At 45.3% G+C, this 16833-nt stretch overlaps 3 protein-coding genes across 15 annotated transcripts in view; 2 read left to right on the top strand and 1 right to left on the bottom strand.

Moving 5' to 3' along the window:
• wnk1b (WNK lysine deficient protein kinase 1b) overlaps window positions 1-6790 on the top strand; it is a 40699-nt gene extending 33909 nt beyond the window's left edge. For 4 of the 7 annotated variants that reach the window (XM_061268316.1, XM_061268318.1, XM_061268320.1 and 1 more), the window contains 13 exons: window positions 178-261; window positions 330-363; window positions 449-504; window positions 586-861; window positions 1145-1425; window positions 1500-1575; window positions 1644-1773; window positions 2326-2532; window positions 2763-2855; window positions 3403-3444; window positions 3759-3916; window positions 4000-4056; window positions 4286-6790. In XM_061268316.1, coding sequence (XP_061124300.1) covers window positions 178-261; window positions 330-363; window positions 449-504; window positions 586-861; window positions 1145-1425; window positions 1500-1575; window positions 1644-1773; window positions 2326-2532; window positions 2763-2855; window positions 3403-3444; window positions 3759-3916; window positions 4000-4056; window positions 4286-4666 — 1875 coding nt within the window. In that variant the 3' untranslated portion in view covers window positions 4667-6790. Of the gene's footprint in view, window positions 1-177; window positions 262-329; window positions 364-448; window positions 505-585; window positions 862-1144; window positions 1426-1499; window positions 1576-1643; window positions 1774-2160; window positions 2294-2325; window positions 2533-2762; window positions 2856-3402; window positions 3445-3758; window positions 3917-3999; window positions 4057-4285 lie in introns of those variants that run through there. The other 3 variants (XM_061268317.1, XM_061268319.1, XM_061268321.1) reach the window with 3 other exon arrangements.
• Window positions 6791-7770: 980 nt separating this feature from the next.
• On the top strand, window positions 7771-12501 carry LOC133145529 (proline-rich protein 5-like). The gene is made up of 10 exons (XM_061269117.1): window positions 7771-7926; window positions 8317-8390; window positions 9258-9398; window positions 9846-9926; window positions 10185-10291; window positions 10513-10604; window positions 10919-11059; window positions 11295-11403; window positions 11483-11704; window positions 11767-12501. The coding sequence occupies exons 2-10, from the start codon at window positions 8365-8367 to the stop codon at window positions 11991-11993; spliced, it is 1146 nt and encodes a 381-aa protein (XP_061125101.1). The 5' UTR covers window positions 7771-7926; window positions 8317-8364; the 3' UTR covers window positions 11994-12501.
• Window positions 12502-12602: 101 nt separating this feature from the next.
• On the bottom strand, window positions 12603-15688 carry napepld (N-acyl phosphatidylethanolamine phospholipase D). Of its 7 annotated transcripts, none has more exons than XM_061269114.1 (11): window positions 15564-15668; window positions 14936-15039; window positions 14593-14668; window positions 14421-14531; window positions 14213-14353; window positions 13906-14148; window positions 13730-13833; window positions 13498-13663; window positions 13277-13425; window positions 13096-13210; window positions 12603-13009 (listed from the first exon to the last, which is right to left on the bottom strand). In XM_061269114.1, exons 2-11 carry the CDS (start codon window positions 14959-14961, stop codon window positions 12878-12880), a joined length of 1263 nt encoding a protein of 420 aa, XP_061125098.1. In that variant the 5' UTR covers window positions 14962-15039; window positions 15564-15668; the 3' UTR covers window positions 12603-12877. The 7 variants fall into 7 exon arrangements, with proteins under 7 accessions (XP_061125098.1, XP_061125095.1, XP_061125097.1 ...); XM_061269111.1 differs by having other exon boundaries at window positions 14892-15039; XM_061269113.1 differs by having other exon boundaries at window positions 14936-15058.
• Window positions 15689-16833: the final 1145 nt, after the last annotated feature.

Here is a 16833-nt window from a genome sequence, read left to right on the forward strand (position 1 = left end):
CAAATGTAATTATTCCAGTCCCCTAAAAATAAAAATAAAAGTCATGCTAATAACTCAGCCGTCAATGGCAGTGAATGAGTTAAGAAAAAATCTCACTCTTACATTTATATAGATGTTCGATTGAATTCAGAATAGTCGTCTACAAGCAAAACAAATTCTCTAATTGTGTTTCTGCAGTCCCAGCAGCCTCTGGAGGATCTGGATGCTCAGCTGAGACGAGCCCTTAGCCCCGAAAATGTTCCTATTAGCACAGCCACTCAGGTACACACACACGTTCCACATTTTATACACACACTTTTAATCATTTGTGTCCTCCATGTTTATTTCAGGCTTCCCAGGTTGCTCCTCTGGTGGGACAACCAAGTATGTATAGCAACTTGCGATCTATCACATGATTGCTATTTCATTATTTTACGTGCTGTTTAACTTTTAGCTTCTTTATCCCCAGAGGAAGACGCCGCCGCTGCTGCTCCTCAAAGTGGAGTCAAACTCGGGAGATTTCAGGTTTGAAGAGCTCAAAGAAATCGTTTATCCCAGTTCCTGGTTCCGCGCTCTTATTTTTTCATTTTCCCCATCTTTGCGAAGGTGTCGCTGTCCACTGAAGAGCCTCCAAAGCAGTGCCCAACCTGCACGGAATCCTCCTCCACCACTTCTTCCTCCTCCAGCACTCCGTCGTCATCGTCCTCGTCGAGTCTCTCCAGCCCGGAGAACACGCTGCACAAGGGCTCCTCGCTCAAAGTGAGAGGAAGATCAGGAGATGTGGTCGATGGACTTCCCAGAAAAATGATAGGCGAGTCCCAACGCCCTTCCCCTCTGGCCTCCCCGTGCCTCTCGCCTCCCACAACCATCGGACGCTTCCAGGTAAAAAAACGTTCTTCTGGGTTCCTGCGTGTCATTCAAATGCATTAAATGTCAAACGATATAGAGAAGAGTGAATGAAATCAAAACAGCATGGGTAGGCCGCTAATTAGCATTAGGTTGCTACAGATAGCTTGCTACAGGACGCTCCTTTGAGAGTGGGTAGGATGTATGCCCGGCTAGGAATGTACGAGTTCCTTATGAAACACTAATGCCACCTAGGGGCAGAAAAATGACCTCAACACACATCTAACTTAAAAACGTACCTGTCTCGATTTTAATACAGGTCACCACCAATTCTAAGGCTAAAGTAGGCAGATTCGCCATCAGTCGAGCCCAAGAGCAGAGCACCGAGCCCGGGCCGAGTCCGCCCCCCGCTGCCCAGGCGGCGGCGGCGAACGGACCAGCCAAGCCCAACCGCCTCCCAAGTCCAGACACTGCCCGCAAGGTTTCCATCGCAAGTCTGAACAGCGGCAACTCCTTCAACAACTCCTACATGAGTAGCGACAACGACTCGGAAGACGAGGACGAGGACTTTAAGAAGGAAATCAATCGTCTCCGAGAAAAGTGAGGCGGCAGCAATACGGTTCCTGTGGAGACTGATAACTCATCATGTTGTTTTTTGTTTTTTATTCCACCAGACACTTGAGCGAGATTCAGGCCCTCCACTCGCGACAGAAGGAAGAAATTGACGGTTTGTTCACCAGGCTTGGAAAAGTAAGTGACACGAGTGAATTTCGTAGATTAGCAAAAAGTTTCTAGACCAAGCGATGTCTTGGGCTTAGGTTCCTCCACCCACTGTTCTTCCTCCGGTCATCGCCTTGGCCGGTAGGCGGAGGCGACCCACCAAGAGCAAATCCACAAAATCGTCCAGAACCAGTTCCTCGCACGGCAGCAAAAGTCCACTTCAGCCAGGTGGGCTTCACTACTATTAAAGACTCAGTTCAGAGTGGGTATAAAAAAATCCACACGCCCTTGTGCAAATGACAAGCTCAATAATTTCAACACTTTTTGTAGTTGCGTAAGTGTGCGCACCCTCTCATAGACTGAATATGGCTGCGGTCCTGCTGAAGGATTCACATTTTATGTTAAATGTCATTTAAAGTTCAGCTGTTCAGGAATGCTTTTGGAATATATTCTTCATTTGTTAAACAGGGGTGTGTAGACTTTTTATATCCACTGTAAAAAATTTTTGCCAGTGTACTTTCAGTCATTGCAAGCTTTTAACGTGATCTACCGTTATGTGTTTACGTGTGTCCACTTGGTTTCCACATGCGCGCGGGTGGGCCCTGCTGCCTCCAGGCTCCAAGCTTGAACATTTCTGACTGCCTCCCCCTGTCTGTTTTCCTGCGTGTGTGTCTGCGTGTGTGTTTTGGACACCTGCTGTCTGTGTGTGCGCACTCTCCCCACCCCACCCACCCCCTGTGCCGCTCACCCTGCCTCCCCGCCGCCCTTCGTCATTTCCAGGCAGCACTCTGGCGGACCAGACCGTCACGGCGTCATGCCCCGCCCAGCTAGCTCAGTTAGCGGCGGGAGGTTTAGCGGAGCCCGGCGGCGGCGGCGACTTTAGCAGCGAGCGCCAACTCAAAGCGGCTCCCTCCAGCGACATCCTGTGTTCGGCCTACACCAGCTCGGCGGCGCCCTCGATGCCCAGTTTGTGCGCTGCCACCCCAGGTAGGCTCGAGGGGAAGAACGTCTGCGGTCGCCATCTTGGCCTCGCAAACAAACAGCACGCTTGTGTGTCGCGACTCACTCGAACTCGCCGCTCACCTTTCCTTTCCTGTGAGTTCTCTCTCTTTGCAATAACTCCAATGTCTTCTCTGTCCCATCTCTCTTTTTGTTGCACTCTTTCTCCCCCACCCCCGCCCGTCCCTCACCCGGCCCGTCTTCATCTCCTCACTCAGGCTGCGTAAAGTTCAACTGGGGTTCCGAGCGTTTGGCCTTGAAGCCTGGCGGCAGGAGGACGCGCTTTCTGAGTACGCCCTGCTTGGCTCTTTGTGTGTACCGCTTTCATTTCTCTGCCTTCCTACATGTCTCTCCTCTATTTTGCCTTCATGTATAATCATCACGTTCGAAAAATCACCTTGTATGTCGATTTTTGGGACGACACAAATTGACGTGACAGTTCTGCTCGGTTATAGCATCATTTTGGAATGCATTTGACAGTCTGTACTGGACTTTTTTTTTTTTTTTTTTGTAGGGAAGCTTCAAATTTGCTTCATGAACCGGTTGTAGTTTTGGTCTCTTTTTGATGGTTTTACATTGAGTGGAGAGCATACTGACTTGCCGTTGATTTAATTCCTTTGAAGGCAACAGTGCCATCTAGGGGAGGCAAAAAATACAACTGGTTCATGAAGCAATTTTGAAGCTTCATTTTCTCATCACCTGAACCGAAAATTGTGTTAAACAAAATCGAATTTACTGACCATTATCTTTCTCAGTAAGAGTTTTTCTGTCAACAAAAGAATAATCATGTCTTTGATTCATTTGGGGATTTTAATTCTCTTCCAATCCTCCCATTCTTGCTTTCTGGGTGCCGTCCAGGGAAGATGGTGAAAAAAGTCTGCCCCTGCAACCAGCTTTGCAGTAACTATCTCTCTTCTTGTTTCTTTTCCTGCTCTTCCCTTTGCCTTCCATCCATCCTCGCGCTTGCCTTATTTTCCGTCACGTCAGCCGGCGAGAGCGTCGCAACTGATGGTTAGCTTGACAAAAGTGCTTGAATTGACTTCATACATGCATGCACCCGTGAGTTAACCTTCAATGTGGCCTCATTCTCATGCCATTTGGAATACATTACCCAGAATTCCGTGCTGCACTTTTCATTTTGTGTCATTTAGTTTTTAAAGATAGTCTTATCATTGTGACATCTCACTACTTTTTTTTGGGGGGGGGGGTCACAGGGACCAATAGCACCAATGCAGTGAGTGGTTCCGGCCCCCTGTCTCAAAGCCAGGGGGGCTCCCAGTGTCTCAACATGTCAGCCCCTCACCAGCGCAAAGGGACGTTCACTGATGATCTTCATAAATTGGTGGACAATTGGGCCAGAGACCTCTCACAGGTCATTTTTTTGTTGATTTTCCCGAGAAAGCATAGAAGGGTGTTATAATGCATTTTAAGACATCATCTTATTTTATATTCCAGGGGAAGAAGAGCAGCAAACAGCTGCAGCAGGCACCAGCACAAGGACACAGCTACGAGGTAGGCCACACTTGAGCCCTTGTGAAAAAAATTGTTTATATCTCAGTTTGTTTTCAAACAAATAATAGAATTTCCTGCTAGCTTAATGCTAACACTTAATGCAAAACACCATAGACGTGCTATCAAATAGCATCACAGTCGCAGTATTGTAACCATTAAAGCTAATATAGCGTTGTTACGAGTACCGATACTTTGACATAATTATATTTGATGATCTCGACGTCTTTAGGTGATCCAGTCCGCTAATTTAGGCAGGAAGCTTTCCGCCCCGAGCCACCTGTGCCCGAGCAGCACCGCCACTTCCGGCCACCTCCCCTCCAACCCGACTACCTCTCCGGCCTCCCGCAAGAGCTCGCTGTGCCAGCCCCCTACCTCCCCGACGCCGCCCCACCCTCACCCGCCACCGCACTTCATCCCGTACATGCCCGCCCCGGCCTACGCCGCGCAGTGGTCCGGGCCCGCCCACGGCGGACCCCGGCTGGTCAGCGCCTCTCAGCCGCTCGGCCCTTACGCCGCCTCGACTGGCGGCCAGATCAGTCAGGGTCCCATGCACACGTTCATGCACAAGTCTGTCAGCAACCCGGGAGGGCCCAACATGAGAACCACGTAGTGGTTAGTAGAGGGCTCGTCAGAACGGCGACCAGAGCGGACTCCATGATTGAAAACGAGGAAGTTTGCCAAAGAGGTTTGAGCGGGTCCACTTGGGTGAAATTTGAGAGAGCACAACAACACTGAAGAGCGCCTCCATTTTGCTCCATAGTCTTTGCTTGTAGCTGGTCTAGCTAACATGCTAACATGTGCAATGTGTGTATAAAGTGGAGGAGGCCGTCTTAGCATTCACAAGGATGCAAATAGGAAACACAGTTGGTAGCCCCGCCCTCGAATCAAAGCAATAAAACGAGAAACGTTGGAAGCGAGAAACGTTGGCTGACAAAAAAAAAAGTGACCTTCAGAACAACATTTGTATAGTATTTTTTTTTTTTGTGGTCAAGATTCCATTCGGGTTGATTTTGTGTTGCGTGGCTACGCCTCGCCGTTGGCTTTTTTCGAGATGATTATTTCTCCTCTTGAATGTCGTTGTTAATAGTTATTGTTCTATTTAAAAAAAAAAAGTACAAATATGCCTCTGTTGGGCGGACCTGTTCTACGCACACATTTTCGTGTGATGTGTAAAAACAACACTGTGATTGTTATTGTTTGTTAGGAGTCAGAACAAATTGGGGAAGTGTCCATTTTTCTCAACTTAAAAAAAAAAAAATGCCTTAAGCGACAACAATTCAGCCGCCATTTTGACCTGCAAATGTTTTCAAATATGGATAGCTACATATTTTTGTTTCTTCCACAGTACTTATATACGACACTTTAAACTCTCTCACATTGCCCTGTTAGATGAATGTGAATGTACAAAAGAAAGTGAATTTGTTTTCCAGTGCCTTGCTCGCCCCCTCCCCGCTCCAAACACTGGAGAGCTTCACAAGAACCACGTGAGAGTGCCGCCATTTGCCCGAGTTTAGGAAGGACGTCACGCCACTTGAGTAGATGTTGCCTTTAATTCAAAATCACCGAAGGACAAATTGTGAATGCAACATTTAATTTTTGGGCAAGGGCAACCTACAGTGGTTATAAAAAGTCTACACACCCCTGTTCTAATGCTAGTATTTTTGCGGTATTAAAAAGATATACCAAGATCAAGTAAACATTTAAAAATATTTTTTGTTATTAATGTGTAAGGCTCAATTTAGAAGTAAGAAATGAAGAAAATGTAGTTGCACAAGTGTGCACACCCTCATGCAACAGGGACGTGGCTGTGTTAAGAATCAACCTCAAACTCACCTGCCTTTGTTAACCAAAAATAAGTTGCATCTTTTTAGTTGCCTGGTCTTGATTTTTTTATCGTTAGAAACTTTTTAGACTTTTGAACTCTTCATTTTTCCTTACACAGCCACATCTCTCTTTTAAGACGGTGTGCACAATTTTGCAACCACATTTTTCCACTTCCTCTCTCATACAAGATTTTGTGATTAATCTTGATCCATCATTTTACTCTACAAAAATCAGACACTCCCAAAAGGGTGTGTAGACTTTTTGCACGCACTGTCGCCCCCCGAAGACCATTTTCATCCTACTTTTAACCCCCCCCCCCTGTCCCCCCCCCCACCCCAAGCTGAATCTGCAGTGTTGAATAGCAACAGGTTGACGTTACTGTGAAGTTGTACTGGATGACTTTTACTGTGAAAGGCTGGTTCGTATTGTGAATGTTCCTACATTTAAGTGGGGTGAATCGGTTTTCATCAGAGGTGTAGCATTAGCTTTTAGCTCGTATTTAGAAAGCAGATTCTATTGCTGTGCCATTGCAGGACTCACTTTTTTTGCCGTAGAAGTGATCAATTCCTTTTCTCCAGCTGTTTCTGTTTAGTCTCGAGCACAGAATTATTATGTTCCCAATGTCTGATGTTGACTTAAAACAAACAAAAACAAAAAACAATCCTCACTTGTTTTATCTGCTGTTTTATTGTGTGTAGCAGCACTTAACTCAGTGGTTTCTTTTCTCTCTATTTGACGGGGAAAAAAAAATGTTGGATGTGAAAATTTAACACACGGGGAGTCATCAGCAGCCTTTAACGGTATGTTTTGCACTAAGTAGAGAGTGTTCAAGCTTCATATTAAAACAAATACAATGACATTTGTTACTTTATTTGTAAAGACTTAATAAATAAAAGTTGTTGAAATGGCAGCCACTGGGTTTTCCTCTTTTAATTTTAGGTCACGGTGGATGGATCATCAGAACACGTCAAAAAACAGCAGTATGCCTTGGTTTCATTTCCCCCGAGCTAAATCAGTCATTTAAAATTTCACTTAATTATTTATTTACTACAAATGACGTGACTTTGAACTATTGTACCAGCGACACTGGTTTAATTCATCGTCGTAGTTGCAGTACTTTTATTATCCACACGAGAGCAGCATACTGGTCTAATTCACCGTCGTGGCTGCAGTACCTATCTTGTCCACACGAGAGCAGCAAAACTAATCCCTTTTATTTACTTTAGTGGGCATCGAAATAGAGAAATAAGATGTTTATATATCGACGAAATCCATCGAAAAGGGATGAGAATGTTATGACCTCAGTTACAAATTTAAAAAAACAAAAATTTCAAACAAAGCCTTGTATTGTAACTTTCTTTTCAGGTTCTATATCAGTTAATACCCCAACCAAGCCATTCCAACATATAGAATTAAATACATTTGATTTATTCAGACGTTTGTGACAAGCTTTAAGTGAGGGTCGTGCAATTTTTAGGAGTCCGTGAAGCGGACTGGTGAGTGTCCTTCAGTGACCCGCATGCTCTCAAGTGATTGTTTTGCGTACATTTGAGTGTTTGTGTTCAGCTCCGCTTTTTTACGACTACTTAAGCACATACAAGCCATATCATGGGGGAAACCACTGAAACCATGCGGGTGCGGTTGTTTTATGATTCCGTGCACTTTAGACTCTCAATTTAGCCTTGAATGGCAGACTTTGCTCCTACTGGATTGCGCAGTTATCATATACCTGCATTCCACACTTACATTCTGCTTTAATTTACTTATTTTAACTCTTATTTTAAAGCATCATTGATCTCACCCATTCAAGCGAAGTCGCGCCCACAAAACGTTTCCACGGCAACCACTCTGTCTTCCGGCTTCCTCCCGCGCGTGTACGCGCACACTAGCCCCGCCCTCCTCTGTGTGACGCACGCGCTCACGTTGACTGGTGTACTTTTTTGATGGAAGGAACCTTCTCGCGATGCCTGTAGCTTTTTAAGCAATTCAACAAGATTTGTGGAGCTTAAAAAATATATTAATTAAGAAGCGGAGACTTCCGGAAAAGTAAGTGTGTTGATAACGTACGAGAATGTGTTTAAAGAATGTTCCATAGCTCGTGAAAATTCCATTTAATTCAACGGGCAGGTGATGTTGTTCATGCTTAGCAATGCACGGCATGACTTTATTAATTTGGCATTTAATTGTTTGATTATTTACCCATGTAAAATGTTTTTTGAAAACTTGAATTCTTATTGTGGTGTTTTAAATACATAATATATTTAATATATATATTAAAAAATATATATCAATTATTTCATAACTTTTTGGCTCATCATTGTGTACCTAATTAATTGACCATTTGCATGTGACATTCTAGCTGTGGCGGCCATTTTAAGTTCCGACCAATCAACACATTCCCCTGTTTACTCACGTAATTTGGATTTGTGTTTTTAGATGCTGCCTGGTCATCCGTGTCGTCACTGAGACGCAACAAATTCAAACATGGAACGTGAGGGCTCGTTAAGAAGGTAAGAACTTTGTTGAAGTTTTTTTGCACAGGTCCTAACGTCACCTGCCCGGGAAACTGTCTGTCATTGACTGATATTTCTTGACAATTCCAACCATTCCACATCTGCTATTCTACATTTCAAAAACAAACCGAATTCCAGCCTTCGCGTGCAATTTGAACTGAAAATTGCATTTTTCATGGTTTCATTGTTTCGAGCTAAACTGATCAAACCATATCAAATTCTGACGCTCGATTCCAGTTGGACCTTCTTGCTTTGTCTTTGTTTGTACACACGCATTCCTGAATGACCTCATTGGAGCTTTCATTCATGACAAAAATCCCCCCATCATCCTTCTTTGTTTGCTAATTAGACCAAACAAATCTCCTCAATTGATTCGGGGGTTCCAACAAGTTGGAGCTCACGTCGCAAATTTGTTTGAACTTTCACAATCTGGGTTTGCGTGTTATTATTCAACACCGCACAGACAGAACGGTGGAAAGAGGACTTGTGTGTTATTTTGAAATTCTTCCCTGCATCTTGGCTGCACTTGAACCTCAAAGGCTTCCTTTGTCGGGCTCCGCACAAAAGCTCACATGGCCGCCGACCGCGACCATCTGTTAAAGGGAAAGTGTTGCTCTTCGGCATGCTTTAATAAACACATTTTAAAAAAAAAGTAAAGTCGGAGTTTTTTTTTTTTTTTTGAGGAACCCCTTACTATACACAAAAACATGAGCACCATGTAAATTGCATTTTGCTAATCTGGCTGCTTTAGAGCGCCTTGTTGTTGTACCCTGAGTGCACGGAGAAAAGATAAGTGTCTCGTTTTAAATACTTGGCCATACCTATCTTTTTTTTGTGTATTTTTCCACCTTTCTGGATTTCGAGGAGTCTCCACAACAGGTTGAAGCTGGCCAGCGGTTCGTCCTCCAGTTTGACAGACCTCTCGCAGGCCAAGCCGGTGGATGAAGGAAGCAGGGATAAAGGGACCCAGCAGAGGAGAGCGGGAGCCAACGCCACCTGGAATAGGTCAGAAGTGGCGCTCTGCTCTGAACACTTTTTATCATTTTGCCTCGCTTGCCTGGAGCGCATCGCAAGGAAAAAGCTGTTTTGTGAGCCGCCATTGTTCAGGATATGAAAAGAAGCACAGAATCTGTCCACTCTTCTTCTCCTCTGGGTCTTTTCATCGTCACTCCATTTTCTCATTTTGTACCAGCATTTATGACTTAAGATAGTCGACTACCACTGGCCACAGGGGCGCTGCTCCCCCTAGGTACCAGCCAGAGAATTTTCTTCTTCTGGGTATTTTCTATTTATTTTTTTTCCTGGGAATATCCTTCCGCATTCCCACTCATCTTCCATCAGGAACATCTTCAGCATTTTTTGCTGAAATTCTAGGGTTTATCAAAAATAAAAAAATTGCTTCACGATCCCCCTGAGATAAACTAGCTCATATGGTCCATTTTGTCTCCTCAGTATCCACAGCGCAGTCATCTCAGTATTCCAGAAGAAGGACTTAGGTGAAAATGAGCTCTTCACTCTGAACGAAGGCGTCAGGTGTGCTGTTTAGCTTTGTCGTGTGTGTGTGTGTATGTGTGTGTACACTGTTTCACCCCACCACAGTGTGGTCGGTGATGAGCACTTAGTCGTTACTGTGACTTTTGAGCTTGTCATTTCCTGAACCTCCTGCTGCTGCTGTTCAAACAGCGCAGCCTTTCTTAGTACCCATTAACTTAATGTACACAGACACATACAGACACACACACTAGTGAAAATATTTTGTGTGTGTGTGTGTATGTTCGTACACTTTTCAAGGCAGCTTCTGAAGACCGAGCTGGGCTCCTTCTTCACAGAGTACCTTCAGAATCAGCTGCTAACCAAAGGCATGGTCATACTGCGAGACAAGATTCGCTTTTATGAAGGTAAGACATGAACTCCCCCATTTCCTTCAGTACACTTCCAAAGTAAGTAATTAACCTTAGTTTTTGATTAACTTGCTTTATTGCCAAACATTATAATCACGGAGGAGGAGTCGGACTTTTTACCTCAGCGTAATAATTGACTAAACTGGCTGATCTCAAGTTAATGCAAATGTGTGAACTTTCTTTGAAGCGCTTTTTTTCATTTTCATCGGTCGCCACAGGTCAGAAACTGTTGGACTCTCTGGCTGACACCTGGGACTTCTTCTTTTGCGATGTCCTGTCCATGCTGCAGGCCATCTTCTTTCCAGTGCAGGTTGGAAAACACAACCACCGCACAAGAACACTTCTTGTTCAGTCTAAACATTGTCCACACACCCCTGTGTAGGTTTTTAGGCAAAAAAAAAGACATTTTGCATCATAATGTGTCCTATAAACTCTAAAAATGAATGAAAATGAAATAAAATGTGTTTGCATAAGTGTGCACACCCTGGTACTTGTGATTAACCCTTGATAAAGTTCAGATGTTCCTTTTTTTTAGTTTTCCTAGTAGCACTTGTCATAATAAAGCCTGGCTTTTGAATAGGGGTGTGTACACTTTTTATACCAATTGTCTTTGTGTGTCGTTAGGGAAAGGAGCCGTCAGTGCGTCAGATGGCCCTGCTGCACTTCCGGAATATCATCACCCTCAACCTGAAGCTGGACGAAGCTCTATCGCGGCCCCGAGCTAGAGTGCCGCCCTCCATCATACAGATGCTGCTCATTCTTCAGGTCAACATACACACGCACTAGCCAAACACAAGCTGTGGCGTAAGAACGGTCTCACAGGAAGTCATCTCAGTGTGAACGCGGCCGTCTTCCCATGACCTCGGAGTCAGCCTGAGCAAACACAACATTTTAATGTGCAGAACTGTTCACTGAACAATTACTGTCATCAAATTCAAGTCGATATTGAAATTGGTGTTGCTAATTGCGGGCACGCTAATATTTTGTGTGTTCCATGCAGGGTGTCCACGAGTCCAAAGGTGTCACAAACGACTATTTGCGTTTGGAGTGTCTCATCCAGAAGGTGGTCTCCCCTTACCTCGGGACCCACGGGTTATATTCCCAAAATGGTTCGTCCAAACAGAACTGTTCTTTCTGTGTGTTAGGCGAAATCCAAGTAAAAAAAGCCAATTTCTTTTTCTTCATCAGAGAAACGTCCCGGGTCGTCCAAGTCAGGCAACCCCCCCGCGGTTAAGAACCCAGTGGTACGTTCTAAGAGCTACAATGTTCCCATCTTGAGCCCCGTGGCGGAGTATGACGTGGATTCGTCGGTGGGAGGTGGTGTAGGTATCCGGCGCCACTCTGTGTCTGAGATGACGTCCTGCGTGGAGGAGAGCACATCTGTGGTCGGGTCCAGCATGGACCACTCAGGTAGGATGACACATCTGCAATATTGGTTACACAAATTGGTACAAATCCATTCCTGTGAACAGCTACCTCAAGCCAGGAAACCAAAGTCTCGAGGTCCCCATTGTCCAACTCCCCCGGAATTCTGGCACAGGGCATGATCTCTGATCCCAGCTTGTCGTCCAGTCCGGAGATGAGTGCGGATTGCGTTCCGGAATCTCTGGACTCCGACCCTGAGGGCATTTTTCTGGACTTGTCACAAGCTCATTCTGGAGATGGAACATGCAGCGGGAACAGACAGAGTGTGGCCTGACAGGTGGTTTAAGAAAAAGAGCCAAATAATGCTAAATCAACCGTTTTTAGCTTTTAGCCATGTTAAAATGCTAATTCCTCACAAAAAAAAAAACACAACAACGTGGCGTCCTTGACATACAATCTGCAGTATGCTCAAGTACTGCTGTTTGGCGCATCTTGTGGTGTCCTACTTTGTGAGCGGTCATTGAATGCATCTTAGGATGCTTAACTTTCGGATTTTGAAAAATAGCCACCAAAATAAGTCCTTTTTCAAAAGAAAGTATATTGTTATTGTGCATATAATCAAGTATATGGCTATAATTAACCGTGGAAAGTTCTAAATAGCATGATTTTACTCCTCGGACACTATTTTATATTTAGAATAATGTGTTAGGTATCTACTTATTTTAGGAATTACAGACGAACCTCACTGGAACTAATTTAATTCGATCTGTACGGAGCCCATCATCTAGCGTTTTGAAGGACAACACATGTTTTGGATCAATTAAAATTATAAGTATTTTTTACATTGTAATCTTTTTTCTAGTTAAAAGCTGCAGTCCACTGCTCTCTAGTGGTCATGTTTATATCTCACAGCTCTCCATTCAGACGACGGACTCAACCGGGGAACCGTTAAAGCAGTTTTATTTTACATCCGCCTCTAAAGCATAAAAATAACATTCAAGTCTAAGTACAATCACATACTAAAATTGTAAATATTAATGTCACACCCTCGTTCATTCTAAGATGGGAGAAAGTGGAAAAAGCAGGAGTGACAAGAACATTCATGCTGAACCCAGCTGAGCTTTTCATAGGAAGTCATTTCCAGGCTACAACAATATATTTTCTTCATACAGAAAGATGCTTTTGCTATTTTCGATACTGCTAAATGCCAGTCGGGGATCAACTGAAAACGTCTCGGCCGCGCGATGTCAGGAGACGAGACTCTCCGTGCTTCAAGGTGAAGAAGGATTCCGGTTCCAGGGAGTTCTCCTTCAGAGATTCCTGGAGAAGGCGCGGCGGATCCAAATAGGGCTGAGTGGACACAAGTAGCTTCAGAACAGGTTTGTTTCAAAGAACCTTTTGCTTGGTAATGATGCTTCAACACCATTTTAGATTACCTCGTAAGCCAGAGCAAAAGTTCCCCAGTGGATAGCCAGCGAGTGTTTGGCTCCAAGGTCCATATGGATCTGAACCGCCTCCTTTGGGTCAACGTGCTGGCCTTTCATTACATCCCTGCAAAGGTACATGCGGATTTAACAAGTCGGAACACGCTTGAGGTGAGAAAAGAAATGGGATGACCTCGGCAGGTACGCTCCTATGGGGATCGCCGCCAGGTCAAAAGGTCCAAAACGTCGCCCTATCTCCCTAAAGACTGAGCAGTAGCCAGTATCGCCGGCGAAGAAGAAGCGGTGGTCTGGACCTAGAACAGTCCAGCTGGACCATAATGACTGAAAATGGAGGATGGTCATGTCAAGTCAAAAGAAGTAAGGGGGGGGGGGGGGGGGGGGTCGGAGGAGCACCTTGTTGTTGTCCACTGCGGTGCGTTTGCTCCAGTGTTGAGCCGGCGTGCACACAAAGATAACGTCGTCGTGACTTGGGACGCAGTTCTCCTCCCACCAGTCCAGCTCGATCACATTCTCGCAGCCCGCCTTGGTCAGCCAGTCCATCAAGCCCAAGGGCACGAACCTGCGAGACGTGACCAAATTTGGTACGGTTTAAAAAAAGAATCAAAAATACACACAGCGCACATACCAGCGTAACTCTGCCCCGAAGCGCGCGTTGAGGCTGGCCACCGTTCCGGCATCTAGGTGATCGTAGTGGGAATGACTGATGACCACAGCGTCAATCCGGGGCAACTGCAGAATCAAGCCCAGTTGAAAAGAAACTCACTGCGGCATTTTGGGCTTAACTTTTCCAAGATGACACACCTGTTGCACGCTACACGGAGGCCCTCTGTATCGTTTTGGACCCACAAACTGGAACGGTGACGCCCTCTGGCTGAAAATGGGATCCGTCAGAATGTTCAACCCATCCATTTCCACCAGAACCGAGGCATGCCCGAGCCAAGTGACCCTGAGTCCCGGACCGTACGGAGAGAGGTCCGGGTTGCAGACAAAATACGGCTCCAATACTGGCAGCTCACTGTCAAGGGCCTGGGAAAATAGATGCAACTAGGAAGGATTTTTTTTTATTTTTTTTATCTCCAACATGAAGTGCTTCCTCGGCATCCCGTACCTCTTTGTTAGTCGGGACGTTGCTGTGGTCCTGGTCGAGCAACAAGAAGCGGAACAGCATGGTGTAGGAGGGGAACCGCCAGGTAGACCACGGGTTAGTAAAGCGGCCATGTTTGTCTCGACAGGAACTTGTCACCTCCTCCTATCACAAAAGAGAATCCATTTATTTTATTTGCTGGGTGCTTTTGGCAATGTGAACTATTGATGACCTCCAGGCGGTAGTCCAGCCGGAAACTTTTCCGAGACGAGCTGCTCCCCCTCGAAGCTGCGGGATGAGGACCCACCCCTCCGCCCTCGGCCCCTCTCAGGCGGACACGATCCTGCCAATGAAGATAAAGAACAGTGTCCTCGTGCTTGACATTGTGGTTGGTTTCTTCTTACCTCCTGTGAGCCTTCTCCCTTCTCCGGGGCTCCTCTCTCTGAAGATGATGGATTTTCCATGGGCTCACCTCCACATCTGACAAGAGCACAAAATCACTTTTTTTTTTTTACACTGTCTCTTTGATCAACTTCAAGATAGTTTAAAAGTTTTCCACCTATTAAACTGCAGGGGAAGGTTGAGTAGTTTGCATGCGAGAATTAATCATCGTGAAGTGCAGCGTATTCAAACGAATGAAAGTGAAAGCTAAGCAGGATGTTAGGACAGCGGGATGTGCATGCCAATCCATGTCAATGTTTACTTCAAGGATAATTGGACGTAAAGATGTTTTAAATGTTTTCCAACATTGACCGAGAGGATAGAAGGTCCATTCAATTTGATGCGGGGCATCCTCTTTTGCTGCTGGTGCGTTCACTAGCCCGTGTATATTTGTGTGTCTCCCGCAGACCCTGCGACAACAATGGAGGCCTGTGGTTGAGAACCAAAATAAATGTGTGTATAGCGTAGCCTGTATTCTGTCTTAATAAAGCCACAATAAAAGCAAACGCGAAGACCTGCCACACTGCAATAAACAAAACAATTTGAGTTTATTTATAAGCTCAATCACATGGGGTCATTCCGTGCCGGATGCATCGTCTTAATTAATGTGAAGTTTATAAATAGAAATATATATATATATTCGCGTGGTGCATTACCAAATCAAACGTTTTATTTGAAAAAAAATACGACATTTGCAGCTTGTAGCACAAGCCTTCCGAAATTCAGGAATGAGCTCAAGCAGCATTCCTTTCGATAGATCACGACAGAAACGCAGGTGTCGTACAATTTACCTGAACTGTGAACGCAACAGTTAGCGAGCTAACATGTTAGCCAAACAACCGTACGACTACGATCTAAAGTGCAGATTGCTGAGTTTATAGTGCAAATTGCCAAGGTTTAACGAGGTTTTTTTTTAAGGTAAAACAGGAAATACCGTCAAAGATGTCGCTCAACGGTAAAGTCTTGATTTGAGTCGCGTGAAGGGGGAAGTCAATAAGCCTGAAAGGCATTGGGCTATAGAGCGGATCGGTGACGTCACCTGAACGTCACTGAGTCACATGACAACTCCGCAAACCGGCAAACTATCACTAGAATGTAAGACGCTTTTTGAAATATAAAAATCAAAAATCAAGCTTGTTCAGCGCTGATATAGCTTTTTTATGATCCATAAATATTGTCAATTTCCATTACGTAAGGACCATTAATTCATTAAATCAATACTGAACTGTACTCCACTTTTGGGGGGGGGGGGGGGGGGGATTTCATCCCTCCTGGATGTGATCGTATCACTTGGTCGTGAGGAGCAAACGAGTGAGGATGTCCCAACAGTCCGTCCATCCCAGACATTTGTTTTGGAGATTCAAGAGTTTTTATTCGCCATGTCTGAGCGTGCCAAACAAGGAATTTGACTTTGTAACAACACACAGGCAAATATTCTCAAACATCCCCTGATTTTAAACTCCCAAGAGGGCAAGGAAAAACTCCAAACTCCAGCGAGGGGAAATGAGAAGAAACCTTGAGAAGAGACCACAGATGGGAGGGTCCCTAGCTCTTCCAGGATGACCAGGCTGCAATGGATGTACAAACAGTGTAGACAATTCAAAAAAGGTGTGGAGAGCAGGATGTCAGGAGTGGTATGAGTTCATCAGAGCGACAGCCTGGGGGAAGAAGCTGTCTCTGTGTCTGCTGGTTTTGGCCTACAGAGCTCTATAAGGCTGTCCAGAGGGGAGTAGTTCAAACAGACTGCAACCTGGGTGAGAAGGGTCTGTAGAGATGTTCCTTGCACGTTTCCTGGTCCTGGACAGGTACAAGTCTTGGATGGATGGGAGGTTGATTCCAATGATCTTTTCTGCAGTCCGTCGCAGTCTGTGCTTGTCTTGTTTGGAGGCCGATCCAAACCAGACAGTGAGAGGACAGACTGGATGATGGCGGTGTTGAAGGTCTTCGGAAGCTCTGGCGGCAGGTTGAACTTTTCGAGCTGTCTCAGGAAGTACAGCCTCTGCTGGGCCTTCTTCCTTACAGAGTCTATGTGGCTGGCCCATTCAGGTCCCGAGAGATTGTGACGTGATGGATGGCTCTTATGCTGCTCCTGTCCAGGTTTGGGACCTCTGGCGGTCCTCTCCGTGCCACAGCGCGGCTTCTTTTGGGGGCTGTCTCGTGGTTGTCCGGACTTGAGCTCAACTGATGTTTTGGATAACGGCTTC

The sequence above is a fragment of the Syngnathus typhle genome, linkage group LG21, assembly GCF_033458585.1.
Source record: "Syngnathus typhle isolate RoL2023-S1 ecotype Sweden linkage group LG21, RoL_Styp_1.0, whole genome shotgun sequence".
NCBI lineage: Eukaryota > Metazoa > Chordata > Actinopteri > Syngnathiformes > Syngnathidae > Syngnathus > Syngnathus typhle.

Bases quoted from the DNA above. Each gene is read 5' to 3' on its own strand.
- LOC133145529 (XM_061269117.1), top strand. From the start codon at position 8,365: ATGGAACGTGAGGGCTCGTTAAGAAG. The intron at 10,292-10,512 runs GTAAGACATGAA...CGGTCGCCACAG, and splicing joins CAAGATTCGCTTTTATGAAG to GTCAGAAACTGTTGGACTCT. The intron at 11,060-11,294 runs GTCAACATACAC...TGTTCCATGCAG, and splicing joins AGATGCTGCTCATTCTTCAG to GGTGTCCACGAGTCCAAAGG.
- napepld (XM_061269111.1), bottom strand. From the start codon at position 14,980: ATGCCCCGCATCAAATTGAATGGACCTTCTATCCTCTCGGTCAATGTT. The intron at 14,354-14,420 runs GTCATCAATAGT...CTTTTGTGATAG, and splicing joins GGCTGGACTACCGCCTGGAG to GAGGAGGTGACAAGTTCCTG. The intron at 13,834-13,905 runs GTGTGTCATCTT...TTGATTCTGCAG, and splicing joins CTCCGTGTAGCGTGCAACAG to TTGCCCCGGATTGACGCTGT.